The sequence below is a fragment of the Sceloporus occidentalis genome, unplaced genomic scaffold, assembly GCF_023333645.1.
Source record: "Sceloporus occidentalis isolate IW3139 unplaced genomic scaffold, rSceOcc1.0.p SCAF_9, whole genome shotgun sequence".
Classification (NCBI taxonomy): domain Eukaryota; kingdom Metazoa; phylum Chordata; class Lepidosauria; order Squamata; family Phrynosomatidae; genus Sceloporus; species Sceloporus occidentalis.
The window spans coordinates 435,775-462,006 of NW_028316989.1; the positions used below are offsets into that span (position 1 = coordinate 435,775).

At 51.9% G+C, this 26,232-nt stretch overlaps 3 protein-coding genes across 5 annotated transcripts; 1 reads left to right on the forward strand and 2 right to left on the reverse strand.

Moving 5' to 3' along the window:
• Window positions 1-1,232: 1,232 nt before the first annotated feature.
• On the reverse strand, window positions 1,233-8,229 carry LOC149306626 (receptor expression-enhancing protein 4-like). Of its 2 annotated transcripts, XM_089537749.1 has the most exons (8): window positions 8,059-8,229; window positions 6,824-6,896; window positions 6,048-6,124; window positions 4,810-4,930; window positions 4,304-4,417; window positions 3,281-3,410; window positions 2,336-2,502; window positions 1,233-1,849 (listed from the first exon to the last, which is right to left on the reverse strand). In XM_089537749.1, exons 1-8 carry the CDS (start codon window positions 8,088-8,090, stop codon window positions 1,790-1,792), a joined length of 774 nt encoding a protein of 257 aa, XP_089393875.1. In that variant the 5' UTR covers window positions 8,091-8,229; the 3' UTR covers window positions 1,233-1,789. The 2 variants fall into 2 exon arrangements, with proteins under 2 accessions (XP_089393875.1, XP_089393876.1); XM_089537750.1 differs by lacking the exon at window positions 8,059-8,229 and having other exon boundaries at window positions 6,824-7,079.
• A 1,885-nt stretch (window positions 8,230-10,114) lies between these two features.
• SFTPB (surfactant protein B) lies at window positions 10,115-17,980 on the forward strand. 2 transcript variants are annotated; one of them, XM_089537743.1, is made up of 11 exons: window positions 10,115-10,211; window positions 11,845-11,978; window positions 12,782-12,853; window positions 12,965-13,090; window positions 13,738-13,890; window positions 14,430-14,519; window positions 14,934-15,117; window positions 15,232-15,398; window positions 16,149-16,229; window positions 16,950-17,054; window positions 17,781-17,980. In XM_089537743.1, exons 1-11 carry the CDS (start codon window positions 10,166-10,168, stop codon window positions 17,814-17,816), a joined length of 1,194 nt encoding a protein of 397 aa, XP_089393869.1. In that variant the 5' UTR covers window positions 10,115-10,165; the 3' UTR covers window positions 17,817-17,980. The 2 variants fall into 2 exon arrangements, with proteins under 2 accessions (XP_089393869.1, XP_089393868.1); XM_089537742.1 differs by lacking the exon at window positions 10,115-10,211 and adding an exon at window positions 11,366-11,504.
• Window positions 17,981-18,531: 551 nt separating this feature from the next.
• LOC149306628 (ubiquitin carboxyl-terminal hydrolase 39-like) lies at window positions 18,532-25,678 on the reverse strand. The gene is made up of 13 exons (XM_089537741.1): window positions 25,380-25,678; window positions 24,546-24,615; window positions 23,883-23,977; window positions 23,641-23,777; window positions 22,692-22,844; window positions 22,124-22,349; window positions 21,847-21,924; window positions 21,206-21,273; window positions 20,614-20,802; window positions 20,124-20,266; window positions 19,606-19,741; window positions 19,167-19,253; window positions 18,532-19,017 (listed from the first exon to the last, which is right to left on the reverse strand). Exons 1-13 carry the CDS (start codon window positions 25,642-25,644, stop codon window positions 18,967-18,969), a joined length of 1,698 nt encoding a protein of 565 aa, XP_089393867.1. The 5' UTR covers window positions 25,645-25,678; the 3' UTR covers window positions 18,532-18,966.
• Window positions 25,679-26,232: the final 554 nt, after the last annotated feature.

The following is a 26,232-nucleotide window of genomic DNA, read 5'->3' on the forward strand; positions in this document are numbered from 1 at the left end:
CCCGGCCAGCCCTCTGCACGCGCCCCGGAGCCCTGGCGCCTTCCTCCTGCTCTCTGCCGCCGCCCGGGGGAGGAGCCAAGAGCTGTCAAGAGGCCGAAGGCCCCAGGGGGCGGGGCGCTCGCAGGCAGGCAGGCCACGCCCACGGAGTCAGAGGGTCTCACACCGCGCAGGCGCGTTCGCTCACGACCACGGCGCCTCCCCATTGGCTGCACGGGGAGCGCTCCTGTTCGCTCATTGGGTGGCTGAAGCTGCGCGCGCGCGCTTCGACCCGCCTCTTGCGGAGCGTCACGGACGGGCGGGGCCTTGAGACAACTCTCTCATCGGAGCCAGGGCTGTTGGGGGGAGGGCGGGGCCCCTCGCTGACGTCACCCTGGTGACGTCACCCCTGGCTGTCAAAAGCTGGCTCCTCAGGCGCTAAAAAGGGGCTCCGACTGCAAGGCCCAGCACTCCCCGCCGCCACGGGAGGAGGATGATGGGAAGGGTCCCCCAAGGCCCCCCGGAGCCAGCGAGGGTCCTCAGACTACAGCTCCCATCACCCATTCTGGGGATTCCTCTGCATGGTCTGGGGATGATGGGAGGCGGTGGCCATGGCAAGTGTGCTCTGAATGCTAACAAGTCTGCCTTCCTTTGACAATGATGGCGATGACGACGATATGGATATCCATCAGCCTCTGAGGATGGCCAATGAGAGTGGCTCTGGCTTTCACAAACTCATGCGCAGTGAAGGAAAACCAAGGTCCCTCGAGCAAGTACACACTTCTGAGAAGGACACTTGGGGCAAGACACCAGGGCAAACCCAGGTCTTGTGAAACCACCTGGACATGGTCATGTTCAATGCGCACAGCCACGCCAAGCCATGGCAAGAGATGGCCATGCTCAGTAAAGCCATCTTCAATGTGTGTTTTGGAATGGCCAGAAAGGGAAGAACATTTCTGCCATCTGTCTAGGAATAATGCCAAAATGTCTTCCATTTTGAGCATGACTAAGAAACATGTGTTTATATTACTGTAATACTTTCTTAAACCAGTAAATTTTTGTGTGTGTCCTCCATTTGTGGCTAAATTTTGTCCTACATTTTTTTTTAACCTCTGTCCCAGTTTGGAGGTTGACAGTTATGGCAACGCTACCTTTCCCTGCTTTCGCTGACCTGGTGACACAGTGTTTGCTATGAAGGGACCGTGAAGGAAATTAAAGGCACGTAAATAGCCCTCTCCCAGTCAAGCACCCAAAGCTGCGCTACAAGAGAAAATGCGTTTATTTAAAAGAACATTAGAAAGGCACTTGGTGTCTCAGTCATGGAGGGTCTTCAAGCAGGAGCCAGGCTAGTGTTCCCAGAGACAGACACGGGGGGAATGGGATCGTCTGGAAGGGGCCAGAGGCCCTCCGTTTTCTCTTTGGCTTCCCATCGGCTGCACCCCAAAACCAGGGGCAGGGAGGGTTCCTTCGAGGGAGCAAAGCCAGTCCTTGGGCTTTTCCTGCTCTCTGAAAAGGCAAGTCGTTTTAATGGCTCAGTGCGCTTGGAACCTGAGGGAGGACACGGAAAAGCCGGTCCGATGAAAGGCACCGTGGTCTGGGCTGGGCAGCCTGGCCCCTGGGAAGCCTGCTGGGTCTTCTCCTCCCGGAGGAGGAGGTTCCAAGAGGCCAGAGAGACCGGGGGAACCGCTTGCCACAAGGGCTTCCCTCCACCAACAAAACCGGCAACAAACTTTTAAACAAAAGACCCAAAGGGCATTCCCAGCTCTGAAAACAGGTCCCAGACATGTGTTAACGCTGCTTCTCTACAGGCGGCCTAGATCTCCTGCGCAGGCACCTTCTTCCTGGGCCGGGTGCGCATCGACCGCGTGGAGCCCTGCAGGAAAGGAAAGGGGGAATTCCAGCATCTGGTAATGCTCAAGGGCTGCTCTCTCGCAAGCATGTTGTTACAAGAGGAGAAATGGAGGTCCCAGCAAAAACCTCTGGTGGAAAGAGCCATCTGAGAAGGGGGTCCTCCTCAAGACCTATGGGAAAAGCTGCCTAAATGGCCCTATTCCATGGCAGACCCCGGCAGTGGTGCTGCTCATGCTCCGTGTGAGGAGGCAGGCAGGGAGTGAGTGGCGGTGGCCCAGAGGCAAGGCGCCTGCCTCCTCATCCAGTGGCAACTGTGGCTGTGTCTACACTGACCCTCGCATAAGGTGACAGGGTCTGCTTCTCCTCTGCCTCATTGCAGGCTTCCAGCATTGCTGAGGGTTAGACTAGATGTCCCTTGGGGTCCCCCTCCAGCTCTGCAATCCTAGCCTTCAAAGGGCAAGGCAGGAGAAAGGAGAGGAGCTTCCCACCTGGCCTGCGGGGGTCTCACCTCTTTGACAGGGGGCTTCCTCTTCACTACATGGAGGCTCTGGCTCCTGGCCAGTGGCTTGGAGGGCGCAGGGTCATTGGCTGGACGCCTGGGGCTGGCGGAGAGCTCAGAGTCGGACCAGAATTCCTCGTCTTTGTCGTCTGGCGGCTGGGAAGAGGCCCTGCGTCCTGCAGGGAAAACAGACCAGGCTGAGCCTCTTGGCTGGAGGTCAGGGGAGCGACTGCAGAGAGCGGGTATTCACACACCAAGGCCCACCCACCTCCTTCACCATTATTATTGTTGTTGTTGTTGGCAACATTTTGTCTCAAAAAACCAGCAGTTCCAAAATGGTTCAAAACCACTGCAAGATATAATCGTCTTGCTCCCTTAATCCATGCATATACCTTGAGAACCTGCCAGAACTACTTCCCCTCAAATTGGCTGAAAATGGCCAAAGCTGAGAGGAAGAGAGCCACATCACTTTATTATTGTGGTTGTTGTTATTTTCTTGCATTTTTATTTTCACACACACACACACACATATATATATATGCAAATGAATGTTAAAGGCCAAACCAGGCCCCTTGGCAAAGGTCACAGATTAGAAAAAGGAAGGCAACATCCTCTTCTTTGCTGGAGGTTGTTGTCCACTGCACTGGGGCACTTTAGCTGCAGACCCCGGCAGACCCCTGCAGCAGCAGCACAGGGGGAGGGGGGTGGACTAGATGGTCTAGTCTATACCCTCCCAGGCAGGAAAAGTACCAGGGCATTTGCATGAGAAAATGGGCAAGCACTGGAACGCATGTGTCCCCCTCAACCCCCAAAAGCTGCCCAACCCAACTTTACCCAGACCAACTTTACTCCCCCCCCCCAAACACACAGACACCAAGAGCCCCTTTAAAAGCCTCTCCCGCTGCCCTGAGCAGCCAGCAGATCCAGTGGGTGGTGGCTCCACAGCTCTCTTACCGATTGGCCTCCGGTGCAGCTCATCCTCCAGGTAGAGTGGGTCGGAGAAATGCACAGGAGTGGAGTCCGGGACAGAGTGCAAATCCTGCATGCTGAAGCTCCGGAGACGTCCGGCCAGGGCCCCTTGACTCTGACAGGAGAATGCGGGAAGAGGAGACTGTTGGAAGGGCAACCTCATAACCTATAAACTGAATCGTGCCTGCAAAGCCCAGAGGAAAGGATGCGGGTTCCAGAGGAACTAACTGCCCAGAGAAAAAGATGGGGGGTCACTCAGGAATACAGGAGAAGCCCCCTTCGTTGCTTTCTGAAATGTTTCTTGAGGAGAACAAGCCACCGATTGACAAGCAGTCGGAATTAGGCCCCAATTACACTGTAGAGGATCAGAAACCTTACAGGCAGGTAAGGAAAAGACTTAAAACAAAAACAAAGGAGGTTGGCAATGTGAGGAGAAGAGGGGAGGTGCAGCCCTGGAGCACGCAGACCCCTCCCCAAGCATACAGGAAAGGCTCCATCAGCGAGACCCCCTCCCCACTCTAGGGCCCCATTCATTCCCAAGCCTTTTCAGGCTCCCCATGCCCACAATGTGCCTCCTCTCACAGAGGCATCCAGTGTCAAGCGCCAGCCTGCCCAACTGGTTTCAGTAACTGGGCCACCTGGCTGCTCTCCTCCCTAGGTCACAAGGGAACATTGGGCAGGCGGCAATTGGGAAAACAGGAACAGCCAATCGTCCTCGGGAGAACCTCCCTGGTTCTAGCTGGCTACTAACAAGGCCCTTGAGGCCCTGCATGGATGGATGTGTGGGCAGCCACCCTGGCTGACATGACCCACCCATGGAGCACTGACCTGGGGGTCTGGCTGGACCACTGGCAGCTTCAGGGCACCACAGACTCTGCCTGGAAACATGGTGGCAGCAGGAGAAACATCTCCCCCTCCACCAGCTCCATGCTGCCCTATCCCTGAACACCCACAACCAGCACCCTGCCCCTGCCAAGAGCTCGGGAGGCAGAGAAAACATGGCGTTACCTTTGTGGCAGCCTGGACAGCAGCTGTGGCAGCAACATTGAGGCTTTTCTTCCCAAAGCTCACCAGGGTCTCGTAGCCACGCTCTTTGGCCTGGAGGATGAACTCATCGATTTCCTGGACAGAAAAAGAGGGAGAGTGGTGGAGGGAAGCGGATCAAAGAGGCCTCGCATCGAAGGACAAGGGAGCTCTCTGGGGGGCTGAATCCCTATTGCAACTAGAATTCAACCCCTTGGATAGTTTAGTCCAGCCTGGAGCAAATCTCCATCTCCACTGACATGGCAGTGACCCATGTCAGGCAGTCTGCTCTCTGCATCCCAAGGGGCAACCGAGTGACCAGTGCACAAAGAGCTCACCCACTAGGACCCTTTACTCCTTCCCCCTCTCTGCCACACGTTGTTTCTGGCTGCTCCTCAGAGAGGAAGCGAGCACAGCCTGCAAAGCCAGCTGAGAAAGGCTCAAGGCCAGGGAGGACAGACGTAGGCTGGATGTGGGGAGAGGCCCTTTACCTTTTCCTTACGGGACAAAGTGGGGTGTATGAACTTGCGGTAGAGTAGGCTGGCTCCTCTTGTGTAAGGCGAAAGCAGCCACACAACAAATGCCATCTTGATCTCATAGTAGAAGGGGAACCTGCCCATTGGAAAAAGCAGACCCGTGAGGACAGGGGGGGCTGGGGCCTGTGCCCATGCTTCAAAACACTTAAAGTAGATCATCTCTGTTTTGGAACTAGTTTATTCAAAATGATTATTCCTTTTCCTGCCATTAATGCAAAACTATTGATATGCAACCAAAAAGTGTCAGTACATTTTCGCTCAGTGGAAACATCTTTTGTACATTCACAATGCTGAGAATTTTGGTGCATCAGCCGACAAGGTTGCCAATTAACTAAATTTTATTCCAGGCTGTAACATGAATAAAACGTGGAAGAGCCCAAGGGGGTGGCAAACACTCCTGCCAGGCATGGCAGAAGCCAAGAGTAAAACCACCAAGGGCTGTAATTTTCTAGCACTGCTAGCACAGCGTGGAGCCAGTTTCCCTGCAGCAGCCTGGCAGCTGGCAATTAGCTGTGGAGCAATGGTTTGACCCTGGGCCAAGCCAGGTAGAAAGACAAACCTGAGCTCAGCCCAGGCAAGAGGGCAAGAGGTTGATGCCCTTGTTGGATCATTCATGCCAGACCCAAGTTACCTAGGAGCCCCTGGAGGAGTTGCCTTTGCTATGCCAGCAGAGCAGATTGGAGCTCATTTGCAGAAAGCGCACAAAGGGCTGGGTACAGTTCCTCCCATTCGGTTGGAGAATGGCGGCAGCAGCGGGGGCAATTGGGCCTTTCTCTCTCTCTGTCAGACTAACCTACCTCCTAAGTACATTGCAAGGAGAGGGCTAAGCAAAATGTGCGGTGTGTGTTTGTGTGTTTGACGATTAAGGCCAACATTGGTACCGTCCCAATTCCTGGCAAATACAGAGTACAAGCAGTTTGACTAAGGGGAGATTCACTGGCTTGAGAAACACAATAGTCATACATTTAAGTAGCAGGTGAACCAAGAGGCATCAGTGACCCAGATTTTGCTCATTTCCTAACTGCACCCAGCTATTGGGTTTCTGACTCAAAGGTAACCCACTGGCCACTCTATCAAAGGCCAGTTATTTCTGGCCAATCCTTTCAGTGGGAAGCCCTGAATTCCATGACAGTTGCAAATTAATGGCGAAAGCAGATGATAAGAACAATAGGCAGAGGATGGGGGAGACTCACCAGGAAATGAAGGTGTCTGTGATCATCTCAGTGGCCATGAAGAGGGCAAACACAATCCAGTACATCATCCAGCGCACCTGACAAAGAGGCAGGGAAGCATCAAAGGGATCCTGCCACCATTACTGCCCCTTTCCCAGTTCTTGCTTTGCAATGCAAAACCTGGCAGCAGACATCCCAAGGTTTTACTTTAGGTCTGGGGTGCGATTAAGGGAGAATCGTCTTTCCTACGGACACTGACCTAACAAGTTTGCTAAGAGTATGGCCCTGCGTCACATGAAGAGGACGCAGCAATCCTGGGGGGGATTTGGGGGGATTTATCCTTGCAGATGAGCCTGAGGTCTCCTGGAGATCTCCTTCAGAGCCAGCTTCCCAGACATACAGTCCCAGTAGGCCCAGCATGGCCTCATTTATACAACACACTTGGCAACCTTGCTTTTTATGGGAGGTGAAGAAAAGGAGAATGGAGACTTTTTTTAAGCAGACAAAATACGCAAAGCTAAAAGTAGAACGATAGTAACTTTGTGTTCGGTTACACCAAGGAAACAAAAGGAGTTTGTAACTTCCCCAAAGGGAGGCATTAATTCTAAATGGAAGTACGATTTCTAAAGTATCTTGTTAAAGTAAAAGCTTTCAGCTTAAAGGAATGGAAGCCCCAGCCTCTCTCCCGCCTCCTCATCTGCCTCCAAGGGCTGCAGGAGAGGTCCAGAAGCGGCCTGACTCCCTCTGCCCCGCTGAGATGCCAACTGCCCCTTGGCATCGTCCCCTCCGCAACTTACGTATTCCCGGATGTTCTTGGTCTTCACGGCCTTGTAGGAGGCATAGGCCGGGTAGAGCATCCCGAACAGCAGCCTGTAACGGAAAGGAGGGGTCAGGCACTGGGGCCAGCAGCGGTAGAGTCCGGCCAGGAGCCAGAGGCCGCACTGCTTGGCGTGGCGCAGAGCCTTGGTCTTCACGGCCTCCAGGGCCATGGCTGCCCACCACACGGGAGGGGAAAAGGAAGGAAGGAAGGAAGGCAGGCAGGCGCTGGCTCCTGCCCTCCTGAAGGGGGGTCCCCTGGGGAGAGTCAGGGGAAAGGGGCCGCAGCCCACACTGCAGGGCTGGCTGTCCTCCCTGGGAGACGATGCTCAGGCACTGGCCAAGGAGCCTCTCTCGCCTGCAGGAGGCCAGGCAGGCACAGACCAGCCGAACCGGCTCCTCCGCCGCCTCCCTGTTTTGGGTGTGATCTGGGCCCCTGGCGCCTCTGGGTCAGAGAGGCAGCAGCAGCAGCAGCAGCAGCAGCAGCAGCACATCCGCTCCAGGCTTTGCTCCCAAGTCCAGAGGCGCTCTCCGTGGTGCTGCGCTCTTTCCTCCCGAGTAGCTTTGGCACTTTGTACCACTACGGATTAAACCCAGAGAGCACTGGCCTGGGAGGCTGCTTCTCCATAGACAATCCAGCCCCACTGCGGACCCAGAGCCCCGTCCAGGGCAGCTGCAGGCCCCCCAAAGCCCCTGGGCACAGGGAGGTTCATGGCCCCAGGGGCACCGAGGCCCAGGGCCTTCCGGAGAAATGGAGGGCATGGCCAAGGGAAACACAGAGGAGGCCCTCCCCATCAGAAGATGCAGCCTGTGTCTCCTATAGACTACATAACAGACAATACGGCACACGATGAATTCCACAGCCTTGAGCCAGAAAGAGTTAAAGCGGTGCCAAAGCGGGTTATCTCTCCAGTGTGGATGCAGACAGTCACGCCTATGGCTGAGTCCGCACCGGAGGAACAACCCCACTTTGACGCCGCTTTCACTGCCTGGCTCAAGGCCAGGGGATCCTGGGAACTGTAGTTTGTGGCGGCACTAGAGAGGGCCGAGTGGGGTCCCCCAGGGAGGGAGGGAGGGAGGGCCCTGTGGGAGGCGTCCGGGAAGAGCAGCCCCAGAGAAGCCCGCCGCCCTCCAAGGCCCCCCGGACTACAACTCCCAAGGGCCACTGGGGTTTGGGGATGCTGGGAGCGGTAGTTCCCGGGGCCTCCGGACTCACTCCACTCCGCGGCAGAGGAGCCACGAGACCATGGCGGCGGCGGCGGCGGCTGGGATCCGGGAGCCTCCTCGCCCGGAGGAAGCATCGGCCGCCGGCCGCCTCTCGCTTAGTAACCGCCGCCGCGGAGCTCCGTTGAGGCGCCGGCCCCACTGCGCACGCGCAGACTCCCTTCGGGGCGGGGCCTCACGCAACGGCTCGCGTCGCCTCCTCCCATTGGCTGCACTTAGCCCCGCCCTCACCTTCGGATGGGCCAATAGGAAGCTGTATTTCGCTGCCAGAGAACTCCGGCGCCACGCCAGGCTGCACGCCCCAAGGTTTCTGGAGGATGGAGCCCTGGCAGTTAAAGCGGCGTCAAAACGCATTCAGTTCCGTAGTGCGGATGCAGCCAGAGAGTGGGAAGGACCCTTCCTGGGAGGGCTGGCGCTGCTCCCTTTCTAGGCACAGTTGTTGTTGTCGTTGTTGTGCCTTTGAGTCGCTTCCCATCTGCAGAGCTCCAAGGCGGCCCAAGGGTGGGGCTTTTGCCCTCATGGCCTCCCTCTGAAGCTACACAGTCTGGCTCGCAGAGCGGCGTGTTGTTGTTGTTGACTGTTGCTGCTGTTGTCTGCCTCCAAGCCGCTCCCAGGCCATACTTGCTCCGAGAAAGCTCCCCGTGGCCTTCTCCTGAGGAGGCCGAGAGAGTGTGACTCACCCAAGCTGCCCCATGGGTTTCCATTGCTGAGCCAGAATTCGAACCCTGGCCTCCAGAGCCCTAGTCCAACGCTCAAAGCCTTTGCCACGCTGGGCCTGACGATGCTGCTTTGGGCCTCCATGCTGGAAGTGCTGCAGGGAAAAAGCACAAGTGGCCATGCTGCCCTGGAGTGGGCATCCCTGCCTTTGTGTGTGTTTGTGCCACATGCCAAGAGGAAAGAGGGACTCCGCCTGCCTCTCTAGTGATGTTCACTCATCTTCCCTGGCAGGAGACCAGATTCTATGGTTCAAGGGCCGCTTGAAGGCATGGCGAGAGGAGGAGACTCGAGGGCCCCTTTCCCCTCAAGTGCCCTTGGGTCCCTGCTGCCAACAGAGCCAGGCCCTGGATGCCCATCCCAGGGGGAAGAAAGAGGGAGCTTCCGCCTGGCCCTCTTCCTCCCAGCAGAGCCTCAATGGTTCCATTCAGCCCTTGTTTGCTCAGCTGCAGAGGCCCAGGTTCGAGAGCTCCACTCAGCTCAAGGAGAGGCAAGAACACAGAGGCACAATGGGACCCACCTGGTGGGAAGGGAGGGAGCCAGCCCTCTGCCCCACAACAACAGCCACCCCTGGGCCTGGAATGCACACCTGTGAACACACACAAACACATCACACACACCCCAGCCATCAGCCCTGGTCCCCTTTGCCGGCTTCAGCCCCCCACTACCACTACCACCACAGAAGCCATGGGTCCATCTGGGGGAAGGGGGTCTGGCAATGGGGCAGGGGTCCATTTTGAAGCACAGCCCCTTATCATGGCAGTCCCAATGGCCACTGCCCCAAATGAGATCCCAAAAATACAGGGGCCTGTGCCAACCTACATTCAAAGCATGAAACGTGTTTTTTATCAACCTCTCCTTTTGTTTTCTTTTTTACAAGTCTTCATCTTTGCCAAGTGCTGAACCAAATTTGCCAGTTGAGATTATTCCTCACCCTCTCTGTGTGCATAATTACAGCGTTTTATTGCGTGCTCCCCTGAGATGATATGGGAGATAGAAAGGTAGACAGTACAGGTATGCGTTTTGGGGATAGGGCTCAGTCCGCTTGCCCAGTGCAAGGGGACGGAGTGTGAACTGTGACTGGAAAGCAGTAGCATCACAACTGTGCAGTCACCACACACAGGGCAGGGCATCCCCAACGCCACCCTCATGCAGACCTCCAATGTTCCAGACCCACGTTCCCAAGGGAAAGCCAGGTAGGAGTTTATGGGCAAAAGGCTGAAGATGCCAGGAGGATCCTGGTGCCTCTGGCTGGGCGGCAACTGCTGGGCCTCTCCAGTGGCTGGACTTGCAGCCCCACCTTCCTTCTCCAGCAGAACTATAAAAAGGACTCGAATGGGGAGTGTCTGCACACCAACATACAGCATTCGCACCCGCACCCCACCATGTGGCAGCTGCTCCTTCTCAGTCTGCTCTCGGGCAGTGGTCCAGGTAAGCATAGAAGGGAATGCATGTCCGTACGACGGGAGCTTCTTCCCCAAATCCCAGGGCTTGCCGCCAATGCCACCTGGCACAGGCTGGGTACTGCTCCTGATGCTGGACGGTTATGCGCCTCCAATAAGACTTCTTATGTGGCTTATGGCAAGCCTCCCCATGGCTTTTCTTCACCAGATTCTCTGAAGGTTTGCCTTCCTCTTGGGCTGAGAGTGGGACTCCCCTAAAGTCACCCAGGGGTTTCTGTAGCTGAGAAGAGGTTATAAACCAGGTCTCCTGGAGTCCTAGTCTGACCCTGAAACCAATGGCCATTTATCAAGGGGGAGTGATAGAGAGGTCATCTGTGTTGCTCCCATCCTGAATGAAAGGAAGAACTCCACTAGCCTTCTCCAGAAGGTGGGCTCTGTGGTGATGCTTTTCTCCTTGGCTGGGCTGCCAACGGTGCCGTTGGTGCAAATCCTCCAAGGCACTCACTGGCCAGGGGCCCCATGCTTCTGCCATGGTATGCTAGTCCTGGTTTCATGCACTTTTTAACACTGCAGTTATATACACCATTATTTGGATGACTGAGCAAAATGCATGGGATTAGGCATTGTTGACTGCACAGGAAGGGGGTGCTTTAACCTACTCACTGTCCTGGCCAAAGCCCCCAAAGAGCCAATACTACACATATCTGATGCCCACGGTCCTGGGTTCTGTGTCTTTGGAAACACCTGAGAGTGTGTGGGGCTTGGGGTTAAAGGGCCGGGTGACCAACCAGCCCCAAAGCGTCTTGGGTGGCCTCCTTGGGCCAGCCAGCATTCCCCAGGCTAATCCTACCTCACAGGGTTGCTGAGAGGGAAAAGGAGGGGAAGAGGCATTTGGCTGCTAGAGATTTTTGGAGGAAGTGGGTGCCTGTTGGAGTAGGTGCCAAATCCCAGGAGGAGTGTGATGACGGAGTTTTGGTGGGCCCAGTGCCATCTCCTTCTCCAGCTGGCCTCCTAAAGAGGCAGCGCTCAAGAGCTGAGCAAACAGGTGAGAAAAGGCACATTCCTCCTTCCCTGAGTGGTGCCCCTGAGTGCCACCTGAGTTGCCACCAAAGGAACAGATGCCTCTCTTCCTTCTCCTCTTCCTTCTGCTTTGGCTTTTGGCCTCTTAAAGAGCCAGTTTTTAGCATCCCCTCCATGATGGCCACCTGGGCAGGCGGGAATTGGCCGTGGCTGCCCAGTGAATTTACTGGAAAAGGCCATGTCCTGATCAGTGGTGTCTCAGATGTCCATGCAGCAGTGAATCCATTTCTCTGCATTTTAGGTACAAGGTACAAAACAGATGTAGGGATAGCATTGACGCCTGGGATAGCTCCTTTAAAATAAGGATCTTAGAGGAATGGGTTTGTTGCCCGACTGATAAAGAAGGGAGCTGAGTGGCCCTCCTTCCATGTCCTGCCTTGATTTCTTCACCACCCCATTTTGTTGGGGCTTAGCCAGGGCTGGGAGAGCTGGCCCTAAGGACTCCTTTCCAGCCATATGGTTCTGTGGTAGCACTCTGTGATTCCATATTGATCCAAAACCAAGACCAACCTTCAAGCACTCCTCTTCTCCTTCCCCATTGCAACCTCACTGACTACAGCTGTGCTGCCTTTCCTCTCCAGCCATTGCAACTTGGAGCCCTGCAGAGAACGGATGCACCAAAGGGGCCACATACTGGTGCAGCAACCTCCTGACGGCTATCCAGTGTGGGGCCCTGGAGCACTGCATGCAGGTTGGATGGGACCCAGCCACCAAGGTACAGCCTCCCTCTCTCTCACTTTGTCTAAAGCCAGGTTTAGAGACTCCTCCATGGATCCCACACTGTTTGGAGGATTCTTGGCAATTGTAGTCCAAAAACAGGCGACTGTTTCAGCTGCATGTGAGGCTGAGGCACAGAGTTGGGGTGAAGCAAAACTACTTTTTTTAGTGTAGCAATTAGATGCAAAAAGGTGCATTTGGGGGGAAATTGTGCAGTTTGAAAACTGAGAATGTGCAATTGGGGAAAAAGTAGGTGGGAAAGTAGTTAAAAGCCAAAGCATATATTGTTAATTCCAACTAGAGTAAAGTGATGGGATCCATTGGATTTAACTACATGTCAACACCTGAATGGCTCTCCTTTAGTTGGCATGAAACAAGAGGATTCCAACTCAAAGGTTTTAAAGCACTTTGATGACAATGTTTCTCAGGCCATCTTAGTGAAAATGCTTGTGAAGTGGGACCAATTTTGGCAGCGCAAACTCCATGAGGAAGCAGGAATGATGGTGTAAAAGCTCTTGCGCTAGGCTGGGCTTGATCTGGGCACATGAATGAGCCACAGGACTGCCCTCTTGTCAAATAAATTAAGGCAGATTCATAAGTAGATAAGTGGTTGCTTCCTAGCAGAAAAGAGCTGTCGACTCCTGCGGAAAAGCTGCTAGGAGGACAGAGTGGAAGCAAGGAGCAAAGCAGGCTTCAGGCTTGGCTTTATTTGGGGAACGGATTTAGACTATCATGTATGGTGGGTCTCTTCTACCAAAGAGCCAGGCAACCATGTTTCTAGGCTTCCCCCTTCTCTTCCAGGAGGACACCTGTGCGGACTGCAAACAGGTCGTTGCCATCCTCATCCGCATGGCCAAGGAGTCATCCTTCAAGGTGAGAGAGGGAGCCCGAGGGGGGATCAGCAGAGGGAAGAAACCCCACGGAGGGTCTTATCTTCTCCTTCCTTGGGATCCACTTCCCTCACACCTGCTTTTCCCTCCACAGAAAGCCATCCAGAAGTACCTGGAGGACGAGTGCAAGAGCTTCCCTCTGCAGACCTTGGTCCCACGCTGCCAGTCTCTGGTGGACACCTACTATGCCCAAATCATTGCCGTCTTGGAAGGACAGATGGCAAGTGGCCATTGCCTTACACAAGTGGCCGGCTCTCTGCCCCCAAGAACCATCACTCTATTGAGGCTGAGCCAGGCCTGGGGTTCATTTGGGAGAGATCTACAAGGGAAGGGCAGCGTATAGGCATAATCCAGCTCCCATTCATGTCTATGGGGGTTTTGCTGGAGAGGCCCCCTGGGGATTGGCACCTGCCCCTCCTTGGCACAGAGCTGGGCTGCCTCTCAAGCCCTATGAGGAATGGTTGGGGAGATGGGTCTTTTAGCCTGGAGAAAGGAAGAGTGGGGGCTTATATGAGAGCCATCTTCAAGTATCTAAAGGGCTGTCAGGTGGAAGATGGAGTGAGCTTGTTTTTCCACTGCCTCTGAGGGTGGCACCCAAAATGGTGGGTTTAAAGTAGAAGGAAACTTTGGCTCAACATTAGGAAGGAGAACCTCCAGAATGTGAGGGCTGTTCACCTCCAGAAGGTGAGGACTCCCTTGAGAGATGTTGGACTCTCCTTCACTGAAGGTGTTTAAGCAGAGCTTGGTTGCCCTCTTCTCAGGGGTGCTTTCGCTGTGGGTTTCCTGAATCTGTGAGGGTGGAGTATATGGCCCTTGGGATTCCATTCAGTGGTACATTTTTTCAGCCTGACCTCCTCTGCCTTTCAGAATCCCAGCACCATCTGTGCAAAGTTGGGCCTCTGTCAGTCTGACCCATCGGGGGGCAAGGAGGATGCCTTTGACGTGCTCCTTCCGGAGATCAGAGGGCTCCTTCTGCCCCGGCAAGGCAAAGCTCTCTCGTTGCCCCACAGCCAGAGCCAGGTAATGCCACCTCCCTCTCCCTGGCACTCATGCTCTGTCCTGGCACATCAGGGGATCACTGACCACGCAGGAGCTGAGGCTGGGAGGGCCCTGGGCATAGGAAGCCCTTTTTCTGTATCTGCTACAGAAGGACTGCAGTGGGCAAGTGCATGACGGAGACACAGAGCATCCTGGCCAGGAAGGGGCAGCGAGCAGGCAGCCAGCAAGGCCAACTGATGGACAAATGGGGAGGACAACAAGTGACAGATATTCTAGAAATTTGAGACCAGTGCCACTAAGGTGCAGCCCACATAGTTGATAGTCAGGAATCCTGGAAACGTACATCTAAAACATCTGGACAAATAAAGTTTAAGAACCACTGAACTAGGGCTCTAAAGTAGTGAATTCGAAGCCCCCTTCCCCAAACTCCAAATCCCAGTATTCTGTAGGATGGAGGCAAAGCAGTTAAAATGAGATGAAACTGCTGGGCTTGGTCTGATATGTCTTCAGCATCAACAGGGCCAGACTCTTTGTGTTGACAGGGGTCTTTCTTCTTCTAGGGGAGCCCTGGGGAGGAGTGGCCGATCCCCCTTCCCATGTGCTGGCTGTGCAGGTCCTTTGTAGGAAGGCTCGAATCTCTCATCCCAAAGGTATAGTACGTGTCAGTCCACTGTTAAGGCAGAGGGAAGTTTGGCTCCATGGAATCCTAGGCTCCCTTAAGCATTATTTGAGGGAGGGCTTGAGCACCTCCACTCCCTTGTCTTGGGTCCATGTCTGAACTGCTGGTTGCTGGGAAGAGACACAACAGGGGTGGCTCTAAAGGCTGCTGCCCCATGGGGTATCTTCAGTCCCATGCACCCGCAGTGCTCTGCTTCTTCTCTGGGCAAAGACAGATACATTCTGTAAGCAACAAAACACTGTGCATGAAAGAGGGCCAACCAAGCATCTATGCTCAGAAGGGCAGCTGTTTTCAACCACCTTTGGAGCCCATCAAGCTCTTGTCCATGAAATACAGAGGACTGGCTACTAACATTGCCCACTGGGCTCTTGCTCTCTTCTTTTAGGCTACCATTGGCAAGGCTATGGGCCAGCTTTGCCGCATCATGCCTGTGGCCATTGGGGGAATGTGCCAGTGCCTAATGGAGAAATATACCGTGACCATTGTGGACATGATTGTGGCCAAGCTGGGGCCACAATTGCTCTGTGGGATGCTGCTCATGTGTGTCACAGACGAAAACTGTGGCCCAGGTACATGCTGTAGAGTCAAGGTGGTCTTTCTAGGCTGCTTCTCCACAAGCTGTAGATGTGGGAAGTACTATTGTAACCTTCCCTTCCCCAAAATGTTATGCTCCTTCACTGCAGAAATCCCTCCAGCAGTTGTCCCGCTCTCTCTCGCGAGGGACAGATGCCAAGCCTGCCTCACCATCAGCGGCCAAGTGAAGGGGGCTATCCAGGCCAACAGCACCCAGGCTGAACTGGAAGGAGCCTTGCTTGCAGCCTGCAGCAGCACCTTCCTGGACTGGGAAGAGGTGAGCGAGTGGCCCACTTGTCCGGGGGTCCCTGCTTTACACTGCCACAGCTTTCGCCTCATCCTCTGATCCAAGGGCACAGTGAATTATATGTAGATGTCAGCGGTACAAATCCTGAGGCCCCTTGGAAGTTGTTGGACTGCACCTCCCAGCATCTCTCAGCATTGGCTATGTTGGCCAAGTCTGTTGGGGGCTACAGTACCCCATTTGGGATAGAGATACTGTGCTAGGAGAAGTTAATTGCTACTACGCTGTATGCCTAAATTCCCTGAAGGCACAAAATCCTGTCTGGTCTCGAAAGCTAAGCAGGGTCAGCTCTGGTTAGCCCTTGGAGACCGCCAACAAACACCAAGAGCTGTAGGCAATGTTTCAGAGGAAGGAACTTGAAAAACCAATTCTGAGGATTCCTTGTCTGAGAAAACCCTATGAAATTGACAGGCAATTTGAAGCACACAAAAATGCTGCAGCCAGCATAATACTTAGGGTTTTCTAGAGCCACCAGCGCCCATCCATCTAGGCAGAGCAATAGGTGGCATTAGATTGCTTTGTATGAGGAGTGTACATGCGGGAAAGATCATGCCAAATTTCTGCTTGTTTATGATGCCACCTATACCAGCCACAGCAGTAGGATATTCTTATGGTCGATTTAGCAAACACTTTATCTGCAGAGGTGCCTCAAAGGGAAGGGAAGTTCATTTCTCTGATGCTCAGTGCCAGATGATGCTTCCTTCTCTCCCTACTCTTTTTCAGTGCAAAAGCTTCATCTATCAGCATCAACCCAACCTATTTACGCTGCTTCCAAAGCCATGGGATTCCCAGATGATCTGCCAGGTATGAAGACTTTGCTGTCAACAGACCGTAGCTTTCAAAGTTGTTCTCCTCAGCTGCAGGTCCAGCTCTTCCAATCTGTTCTTACTCGGAATGTAGAATTTGGGAAGTGTCTGTAACTTTTCAAAGTACAGTAAACTGGTCCTCAAGTGATTTCTTGAGAGGTAAGTGGTGAGAGAAGAAGAACCAGGAGGACATGTGCGTGATGTGCAACTTTCCATGGGTAGAACTGGCTATGGCTCAAGCCAGTGGGGTGAGCCACCAGGAACTCAGTTCTTCCTTGGCCTTGGTACTGCATACTTTGCCTAGGCCTGGCTGCTCCAATTTCCACATTCATTACTTATCCCCAGCAGACAGTCAGTTGGCAGAAGCAAATTCCAACATGGGAAATTGTCAAATGCACAGTATGTCTGATGATAGATAAAGCAGTCTGTGTAAAGGAAAATATGGAGTTGAATGATGCTTCTAGAACTTGAGCATTCATCTATTATGTAATTTTAGCTACAGAGGCAGAAAGGAAGGGGAATCCTTGATCTTCTTGTTATTTTAACCACCTGAGAATCTCCATGTGTCTTCTTATGGAGACTCCAGGCTGATAGTCCTGCAGATGCTGGGCAGAGTGGATCTGGTGTGAAGAGGCTGCAGAGTCTATAACACAAAGGGCATATACAAGGCCAGGGGTCAATCAGCACCTCTTTCTTCCTCCTTTGTCTTTGCCAACAGGAACTGGGTGCTTGTGCAGCCGAGAAACACTTTCCGGAAGCCGCAGCCTGTGCCCAGGGCCCCATGTTCTGGTGCTCCAGCTTGAGGGCTGCTGAACAATGCAAGGTGAGAGCACTTGACTTCTCCTCATCCGCCCCTCTTCCCTCACAGGCAGAGAGGTACAGCTTTGCAAATTCCATTCTCACAAGCAAGAATTCATCATTTTATCATTCTTCTCCTCATTGCAAGAAAGTTATTTAAAACTGCAATTTTCCAAGGCTGTTCACAATTCAGGACTTATTATATGCATAAATGAGCATGGTTTTAATCCACAGAAAACAGCATTTTCTCCACAGAATATTGTCTGTTTTTCACATAAAGCACCCCATGTGCATTTTTTCATGCTGAGCAAGTCCCAAGCATCAATGATTCTCACCCATCTAGGATTCACACCAAGGGTTCCCAACACTTTGAGAAAACCAGACATTTCTAGTTGTGAAGAGAGACTGCTGTGTTCTCTTTTAGCATAAAAAGGGAGGAGTGGGAGGAATCTGGCAGCACCTCTAAAACTGATTTATTTTAGCAGGAGCTTCTGTGGGTTTCAATCCACTTCTTCAGATGCATTGATAGGACTGTAGGAAGTAAGTGGATAGAAGAAATGGGTTGAAATCCATGAAAGTCCATGCTAAACTAAACCAGTTAAAGGTGCTGCTAGATTCCACACTGACCTTTCTTTTAATACAAATGTTTTCAGGCACTTAGAGCAATCTCATTTTATAGTAGATCTTAAGAGGTATGTGCCTTACCCTTGGCATCTGTAGCCTAATTTTTCCCCTGTTCTTCTCCTTCCAGGCAGTGCAGTACTGCCAGGCTCATGTGTGGCTGTAGCCAAAAATAAAAGTGAAGATCTAGCTGCCTTCAGCGAGAGACCTGCTCCTCTTTCCCCCACTTACTTGGATTCTTCCTGCTAACTGACCAATGGAAGAGGGAAGGAGACAAAAGGGACAGGAGGTTCTCACTTTCTCAACTATTAAAATCAATCATCAAATGATGCTGCACTGAATCTTTTCCTTGTATGTGGTATATCACAGAATATGTGGAAAGAAAGGCCAGGACCAGACAGTACACTGACCACACACTCATCTCTTCTGGGTTTGTTTTGCTTCCCTCCCCAACCCCAAAAGACAAGACATTCAGCATCTCCTCACTGTGTCAATTTCATGAATGATGCAGGTTAGGGGTATTAAAGAAACAAATCCAAGAGGAATTCTAATCAAACAAAAGGCCAACCTGGGCCTAAACATGAATGCAAAAGATGGGAAACTCATCTGGCATACCAAAGAGCAAGTGAGCAGGGATACCAAGCTGAGGAAGGTCATCAAGAGAGCAAGTAGGTTTGCGTATCACATTTTCAGCCTTCTCTCATTAATACTATTTAGGCAGGGAACACTTAACTTCTGAGTGGTTAGTACAGTCAAGCAAATTAGAACTTTATATAAAAACAGTACCCAAATTCAGTTGAACTTTCTACCTCTACAAGTGACAAACTATGATGAATGCATACTTGTGGTTTGGGAGGGGGGCAGAGAGCGGTAAGACAACATTAGAAAACCAAAAATACTCATCCTTTAATGCACAGAAACATGAGAGGAGAAATATCCAACAAAACATGTGGGAGGAGACCACCAGACCCTCCTCCAATTCTCTCTTCCCCATGGAGGTTTCTTGAATAGACTTCTTTCACAAGTGGAGCTCAGCTGTGCTCCCAAAAAGTCTCCTGGTTGCTGCCTTCTTGTTGGCACTTCTCTAACTGGCACCCTGCCAAGACTAAAGGGCTACCAAGAAGTTGCCTTTTACCCACAGCATAGCAGAAGGCATAGGACCAGCAACAGAGGATGTATGCTCCAAAAAGGGTACCAGCTTCACTGAACAGCACCAGGCAGATGCCCGTCTACAATCCTCACCTTGCAGCAGAGGTGGTTGGTGCCCTTGTGGCCATCTTGCCTCCCTTAACCATCAGAGGCTCCCGCTTTCACCTTTAAGCCCCTTGTTGGTTGGTCTCTTCCTTGGTATCTCGTCTTTTCCAGATCTACAGAAACAAGACAAGCCCCCCCCCCCTCACATTAGCAGCGAATACAGGCTGCCAAGTTTACCCCTGATGTTTATACAACCACACTAAGGCTACAGAATTACCAAAATAAATTCTTCAATTACCCACTGACAAACTCTAGCACTCACCTGAATGTAAGCCTCTGAAAGTGTGATCATTTGGGGGAGGATGTCCGTCACTTGCAAATCTTGCAGCTCGTACCACTTGCCTGTGCCCTGCCAGAGCCACAACGGAGAAGGAAAGCAACATCAGGGGAAAGTAGAACAAGGAGGACAACAGGGCGCAAGCAGTTAAGTCTAGCTAGGATATGGATCCAGGCCAAGATGTGCAACACCTCAAGACTCATGTTCAGAGAAGCAGCCAAGGGCCACCGAGGCCCCCAGAAGCATCAGGAGGTGAACTGCTTCAGAAAGGAGACCGTGTGCACTACAGGAAGATGTAACAAAGGAAAGATGCACACTTCCTGGGAGTCAAGAATGTGAAACACCATGAAGGCCCTTCCCCATCACAGAAGGCAGCAAGAGCCATCTCCAAGATGATGCTGCTGCTATCCAATGGAGAACTCACATGGTGCAAGACATGAATCCTGTAGGCCCCTTCAGCTGGCTTCCCATCATGCACGATGTTTGCGATGAGGTCGTAGGTGGTGTTCTTATGCACAGCCTGCACTTCCTCAGAAAGATACTCCCGGAGATCCACATTCCTACAATGGAAAAGAGAGCGGTTCAGAGGCTCCAGGCACAGGGCCACCCAGAGCCTCCCTCCCAAAGATTATGGGGTCCAAATAGTCTGCTGGCCAGTGCTAAGCATCCATCCAGCCCAACATGTTTGGCACAAAGATCCTCTTCCTGCTGAGCTGATGGAAGTAGCAGTCTGGGCTATTGTTTGTACCACCTACAAAAGCTCCATGAGAGACACCAATTGCAGCGGGGAGGGGTGGCTGTGATGATGGCAACTCCACATTTTGTTAGCCAAAAAGCCAGGCCAAAACGTGGGAATCTGTGCCAAAATCAATCACTACTTCGAGGACCACCATTTTGTTTGAGGTGGCTTGTGTCTCTGTGATGGCAACAAGCAATACTTACGTGATGGGGAAATTGACAATGGTGGGGTTTTTCTCCACAAAGAAATTGTTCTTAGTAAACCTCTTGATGCAGAAGATGAGGTAAGGAGGCAACTTGGTGAGCTGAAAGCGCTTGAGGAAATTCTCTTTGTAGGTTTTATATTCCTGTAGGACAGAAAGCAGCATTTGGAGATATAATTTCATCCCTGGAAATCTAAGCCAAATAATGCAGGACTATCACCTAGCATGACAAATCTTCATCCCAAGACTGATACAGCCATTCTTTATGCAATGGCCCTTTGGTGCCAAATCTCAATCTTCACAATGAGAAACAAACTAGGGATTAGGGAATGAAGTTTTCCTTTTCTTTTTTACTAGGAGAGCAGGCAGTTGGGAGTCATCACGACACGACTTTCCGTAACAATTGTGGCTCCCAGAGACCATCCCTCTGCAAGCTCTTTGGGGAGATGAAGAAAACCAGTAGACGACCCAGAGGAAAAAAGACTGCCTACCTTCTCTGTGATCCCATTGAACTTGGCCAGGATGTTGAAAAGCGGAACCTGGGGGATGATGAGCTGCTCCTTCTCATCCTTGTACAGAGGGGCGGTGGGGAGGTCCAGGGTGAGGTACATAAAGGTGGATTCCACCATCTTTTCTTGGTACTCATCATTTTGGAGCAGCTGCTCCTTCTCCTCAGCTGGCTGAAAGAGAGTAACAAAGCAGGACCATCAACATAGAAGGGACCCTCCAAACGAAAACAGCTGGCCCTGCCTTGGGGTTGAGGGGGCAGGCATGCAGATGGACAGGTCTTAACAAAAGCACTCCCATGTGAAAAGATTCCAGAAGGAAAGGTTGCAGAGGCTGCTAATTCATGCAGCCAAGCTCATAAAACATTGAAGGCTCTGTGGATGTCTGATATCGCCACTGATAATAAACTTTTTAATAAAAACCTCAATAGAACATGCTGTAGGTAATTCAAATCGGTATTTGTTAGGAAGCCAAAGTTTTATACTAGGTACAGCTGACACTAATGTCCTCCCACCTCAAGATCCCCCCCATGCCATGTCTTTTCTAAGTAGGGAGGCAGCCCCACCATATGCCTACCAGATCGGGGTGTGGCAATTTCTTGGTGAATATCCGCATGGAGCCCTGGAAAACATCGGTCACGATGGCTGCAAACACACACAGAAGAAACAAACAAACAAATAAACAAAAAACTGGAACTTTCATTGCTCTCCCTTTCTGTATTCTCATTTTAATCACCTCTTTCCTATCTCAGAAAATAATACTTCTGTATGGCAAACAGTAATAAATGAAAAAGTAATAAAACTACAAACTAGGTAAGATGGCAGCTGCTCAGGCCTACATGTTTTTGACTGAGTTAAGAGGAGCCACATGAGGGACTCCGTCTTTCCTCACAAACTCACATGGGCATCAAAAAGCCCACTGAGGCCCTTCAGAATGTCTCTGGGCCCTTGGCAGTGAAGACGAGGCATGGCCTCCTCTCTTGTGACACTCTGCCTTGGAAGCCCTCCTCAGGGAAGCTCACCTGCACTTGGCAAAGACTTACAGAATATTTAAAAGAAAACCCTGGTGGTTTCTAAACACTCATCTTTCGTGACCTTATTTTATCTACTTTTACTGAGCCTGTACAGCTTTCAGCATTTTGCAGTATGCTTTGGGAGGCTGTATACCCCAAAAGCTGCATATAAAACACTCCAGAACCACTACTATTTCTCACTTACTCTTTTTCTTCTTCTTTGTCCCCCCAAGGGCAGAGTGCAGGGCGTTCAAGAACCAGGAAAGGAAATCCACCCCATCACCTGCAAAGAGTGAGAAGTCATGAAAGGATGAGGCAACTTCTGAAGAACTTTGTTTACCACTACAAGAGAAGCTGCAGCTGGTAAAAGCAGCTAGTATAACATTCCCCTGTCTTCTAAGAGATCAGCACAAGCTACCAGATGACTGCTTTCACCCATCTTCTTCCTTCTCCTCCATCCTAAGCTCTTGCCCTTGCCTCACCTTGCTTGGTGATCTGGAAGTTCTTCTTGCTGCATAGAACCACAGCCTGAAGCATTTCGTGGGGAGAGACGTGAGCTTTGAAATTTCGGGGATTCCACAGCTTCCTCATGAGCTCCCCAAACCGCTGAACCAGGAGGAACATGATGTCCCCCGGCGGGCGCTTAATGTTTTTGTAGTTCTCCTCCTCCAGAAAATAGTTCCGCAGGGGTGGGACATTGGAGAGTGCCTAGGCACACAGATAGCAGGGATGAATGGCAAAGCATGTGTTTCAATGTATCGCCCCCCCTCCCCACTTTACAACTGAAAAGGAAAATACACAGCATAACAGACTGAATTTAATCAAGATGAAATCAATACAGATGGGCCCCACCCACCACATCCAACTCAGTAACTGCACAATTTCTCAAGGGCTTGTTAAGAGCTGCTCCAAGGCTCTGGGAAGTGATACAGTTGCCTCACTCCCTGTAGATTCCTGCCACCTGCTTAAAGCAACTGTGAGAACATGCGCAAGTTACCATTCCAGCCAGCTCAATATTTGCTCCTCTCCATTGCAAAAACATTACAGTACCTGAAGAATTGCATTTGCGTAGTCATTGGCTTTTATGTTGTTCAGTCCCACAATGCCTGGCAGGTACGTGGTGCCATCATAGGCCCGAGACAGTTTGGCCTGCTTGTCCAAATTAGCAATGTGCTGTTTGGTGAAGGTGGGCTTCAGAACATACTGGAGGAGAGGTGTGGGTGGGAAAGAAAGACCAAAGAGAGAGTAAGCAGGAGAGGCTCTGCCTGCTGCTGACATCTCAAGCCTCACTTCCAACATCTGAGGAATCAGAACCTCAGCTCAGGACTGGTTGCATGGTCTGGAAGAGCAACCTAATCCTTTGCGAGGGACAAATATGAATAGCACCCAAACCTTTTGGACTGTCAACAAAACAGTATCAAATAATTCCAAGCATAATCTTGAGGTCTGTAAGCTTCAGTTTATAAACACATAACAGCATCACCATTACTCCATTTAATGGTTAGAAGTGCCGGTGATTCAGAAACAACATGGGACACTATATTGATTTCCCTATATTAGAGGACCTCCTTCTCATTATGCAGCAGCACAAGACAAATATTTCTAGATTAAAAAGAATTTCATGTGGCAAAACAGCCCTATGAGTTTAGAAGATCTACAGATGGGGTGGGCAGACAGACACAGAACAGGGACCCAACCGCCCCATTTTCTAGCAGCCTCCTCCTCCTCCTCCTCCTCTGGTTTCAAAACCAGAAGCAATCAGGCTTTCAGATCTGTAAGCAAAACAAATTTATCTTGTAAATATGGTTTCCACTGACACCATAGAAAATGCTTCTGAAATGCGGAAGGGGAGGAAGCAACCAGAAGCAGCCCAGGGAACCTGATTAAAAGAAGCACTAGGTCCACCTCCTCACTGCCCCTCAGAGAAACAGTGCAGGCAGCACGCCTACTGCGCTCTCAGAGCACCAACCCCAAACCCTTCAGCGGGAAAGCCACATACGGTGATATCCTCCAGGGAAGAGTCGATGATTTCATAGTTGTCTGGCAGGCAGTAAAACTTCAGGGTGTGAAGGTTGAGGAAGACATGGTGGCTGAACTGGACACTGTGAATGTAGGCATGGGATTTCAAGCCCCGACCTGTAAAATGGAAATAGGAAGAGATAACACAAGACAGTGTGATGAAGAGGACACAGGAGGCCAGCTCTGTTTGTGAGACTTCTGAGTAAAACAAAGCAGGCTCACCCTGGAAATACTTCCCGCAGACCAAACAGGCGTAGACATTGATGTGAGAAAGCGAGATAGAACACAGCTTTTCGAAGTCAAAGTCCAGAACGCTCCTAGAGAGGGAAACCATCATCACATTACTAGGGTCATACTAGGGCCAAACCCTAGAATTCAACACTATTCAACATCATTTGAGAGCAGAAGTGAGTATTGTCTACGTTACACTATACACAGATAAGGGAAGAGACCGAATAAATGGAATGCCTTCCTGATGCTAGTAGTGACCCCATAGATGTGTGGATCCAGCACATGCGAACTATTGCCGCATCTCAATCTCAAAGATCGTCAGCCTTCTATGCTGCAATGCTCACTAAAATGCAGGTGTACCGAGTTAAACATAACATGCTGCATACCATTTAAAAGGTGAACTGAGCTACAATCCAATACAGAAACAGTGTTCATATTTAAATTACTCCGGCTAGTTTTTTGGTTCCTTACAGCTTCAACATCTACAAACTTTACATCTGAACAAAATGCGCCATCCAGTTGCACATTTTATCTCTCTGCCTCTTTGCCGCTAGCCACTTGCTTTCTCAATCTTTGCTTGAGCCTATTTTTCTGTAACGCTTCTCTTGATTGTTCCCTGCCCTGCCAGAGGCTGCCTTTCGTCCTGATACTGACTTGTTTATTGTGTCCAGGTACGGACAATGCCTGCTGCGTCGGTCCTCCGGGTCAAAGCGGCCGTACTTGACTGAAACAGAGGGAGAGAGCAAAAGGAAGTTAGGATCGGCCGTGTCGGCTGGGACCTTAGTAGGACAAGGCAGGAGGAGCAGGAGCAGGAGCAGGAGGAGACATCTTATTTTACCCGCCTCTCCCTCGGGATCAAGGCAGCGTACAACACGATAAAAACAGTGTAACACACACCCAACACGCTTAAATCCCCATTCACCTCCCTCCCAACACAACTCCCAACACATCTCTCCAGGCAGTTTGTTAGCCTTGTCCTGCACATTGCCATAGAAATCGTGCAGCTTGATAGAGGCGTGTTTTATGTACTTCTTGTGTGTTAACTGTGCTGTTTAACTACCTGGACACAGGAGGAGAGGCGGGTAAGGAATACAACCAGGAGGATGATGATGATGATGATCTCGTAGCCCCTTTGGGCCAAACTGTGCCAAAACAGTTGTGGCAGGAGCTTCCCAAGAGGGGCCTGGGCCAGGGGCTGAGACACATGGAGGGGGCCTGGGCCCAGGGCTTCCGCTCAGCCACCCTCACAAGGGCCACCAGGCCCCTCTGCAGACCCCAAGGGCCCATTCTTTCCGCCTTCCTCCTCCTCCTCGGCTGGGGCCCAAGGCGGCTTACCACATCTAGTCCTACATTAAAACCGCGCTTGCCAACAACGAAACGGATCCACTTAAAACAGGGAACTCTTCTAAAGCCTACAGCCTCAGCCTTTCGGGGCTGGCGGGCGGCCTCCCTCCCTCCCTCCCGGCCTGCCTTCTTCCTGGGACGCACCGGGGGGCTCCTCCTGCTCCTCCTCCTCCTCCTCCTCCTCCGGCTGCAGCTGCCCTTCTTCCTCCTCCGGGTCTGGGGGCTCCTGCTTGATCCGGGGCTCCTCGTCCTCCTCGGGCTCCCGCTTCACTCTCACCGCCGCTCCCCAGGAGGGCCCTCCGCCGGACTGCTTCGGAGCGCGGCCCGAGGCGGAGGCGGAGGCGGAGAGCGAGCTCCGCCCGGAGGACGCGCGGGAATCCCGCTCCCGCTTCACCCGCACCGCCATCATCGCCACAGACAGACACCGACTGACGTTCGGCGCACGCTGATGGCGTCATAGCCGAAGCGCGAGGGATCCGTGACGTCACTTCCATGCGCCGGGCCAACAGTAGCCTAACTCAGCGGCCTCAGTCAGGCGCATGCGCACTTCCTGAGAGGCCTAGTTTTCTTGCCCATTAGAGTAGCCCCATTGAACCAATTAGATTGTTACCTACGTGAAACTAACTTACTGTGACTGGAATAAACAGGACTGCCATCCCAGAATCCCCCGGGGGGCCTCCTCTGCTTAGAATCAGCCAACAAGACTCAAGTCTTTGCTGTCCTTAGTTGTGACCCTGGGGGATTCTGGGAGTTGTAGTTCCCCCAAACCTTAGCTCCTGTTGCATATAGACATAGTAATGAGGCTACTTCCCGTTTCCTCTGTGTCTGTGGAAGAGGGACAGCAAAGAAAGTGGGTGGAAGGGAGCCATTCTAAGTAGCAGGGAAGAGAGAGGAAAGGCTCCTCCTGTCCTAGGCTGCCTCCACACTGCGGAAATAACCCGCTTCAGGTGCCCTGGCTCCATGCCATGGACTTCTGGGGACTGTAGTCTAATCTAAT

Bases quoted from the DNA above. Each gene is read 5' to 3' on its own strand.
- LOC149306626 (XM_089537750.1), bottom strand. From the start codon at position 7,015: ATGGCCCTGGAGGCCGTGAAGACCAAGGCTCTGCGCCACGCCAAGCAG. The intron at 3,411-4,303 runs GTAACGCCATGT...TTCTCCTGTCAG, and splicing joins CTGTCCAGGCTGCCACAAAG to AGTCAAGGGGCCCTGGCCGG. The intron at 1,850-2,335 runs GTGAGACCCCCG...CCTTTCCTGCAG, and splicing joins GGAAGCCCCCTGTCAAAGAG to GGCTCCACGCGGTCGATGCG.
- SFTPB (XM_089537742.1), top strand. From the start codon at position 11,378: ATGATGGCCACCTGGGCAGGCGGGAATTGGCCGTGGCTGCCCAGTGAA. The intron at 14,520-14,933 runs GTATAGTACGTG...CTCTTCTTTTAG, and splicing joins TCGAATCTCTCATCCCAAAG to GCTACCATTGGCAAGGCTAT. The intron at 16,230-16,949 runs GTATGAAGACTT...CTTTGCCAACAG, and splicing joins ATTCCCAGATGATCTGCCAG to GAACTGGGTGCTTGTGCAGC.
- LOC149306628 (XM_089537741.1), bottom strand. From the start codon at position 25,644: ATGATGGCGGTGCGGGTGAAGCGGGAGCGGGATTCCCGCGCGTCCTCC. The intron at 22,350-22,691 runs GTACTGTAATGT...CTGTGTGCCTAG, and splicing joins ACGCAAATGCAATTCTTCAG to GCACTCTCCAATGTCCCACC. The intron at 21,925-22,123 runs GTGAGGCAAGGG...CACTCTTTGCAG, and splicing joins CTTCCAGATCACCAAGCAAG to GTGATGGGGTGGATTTCCTT.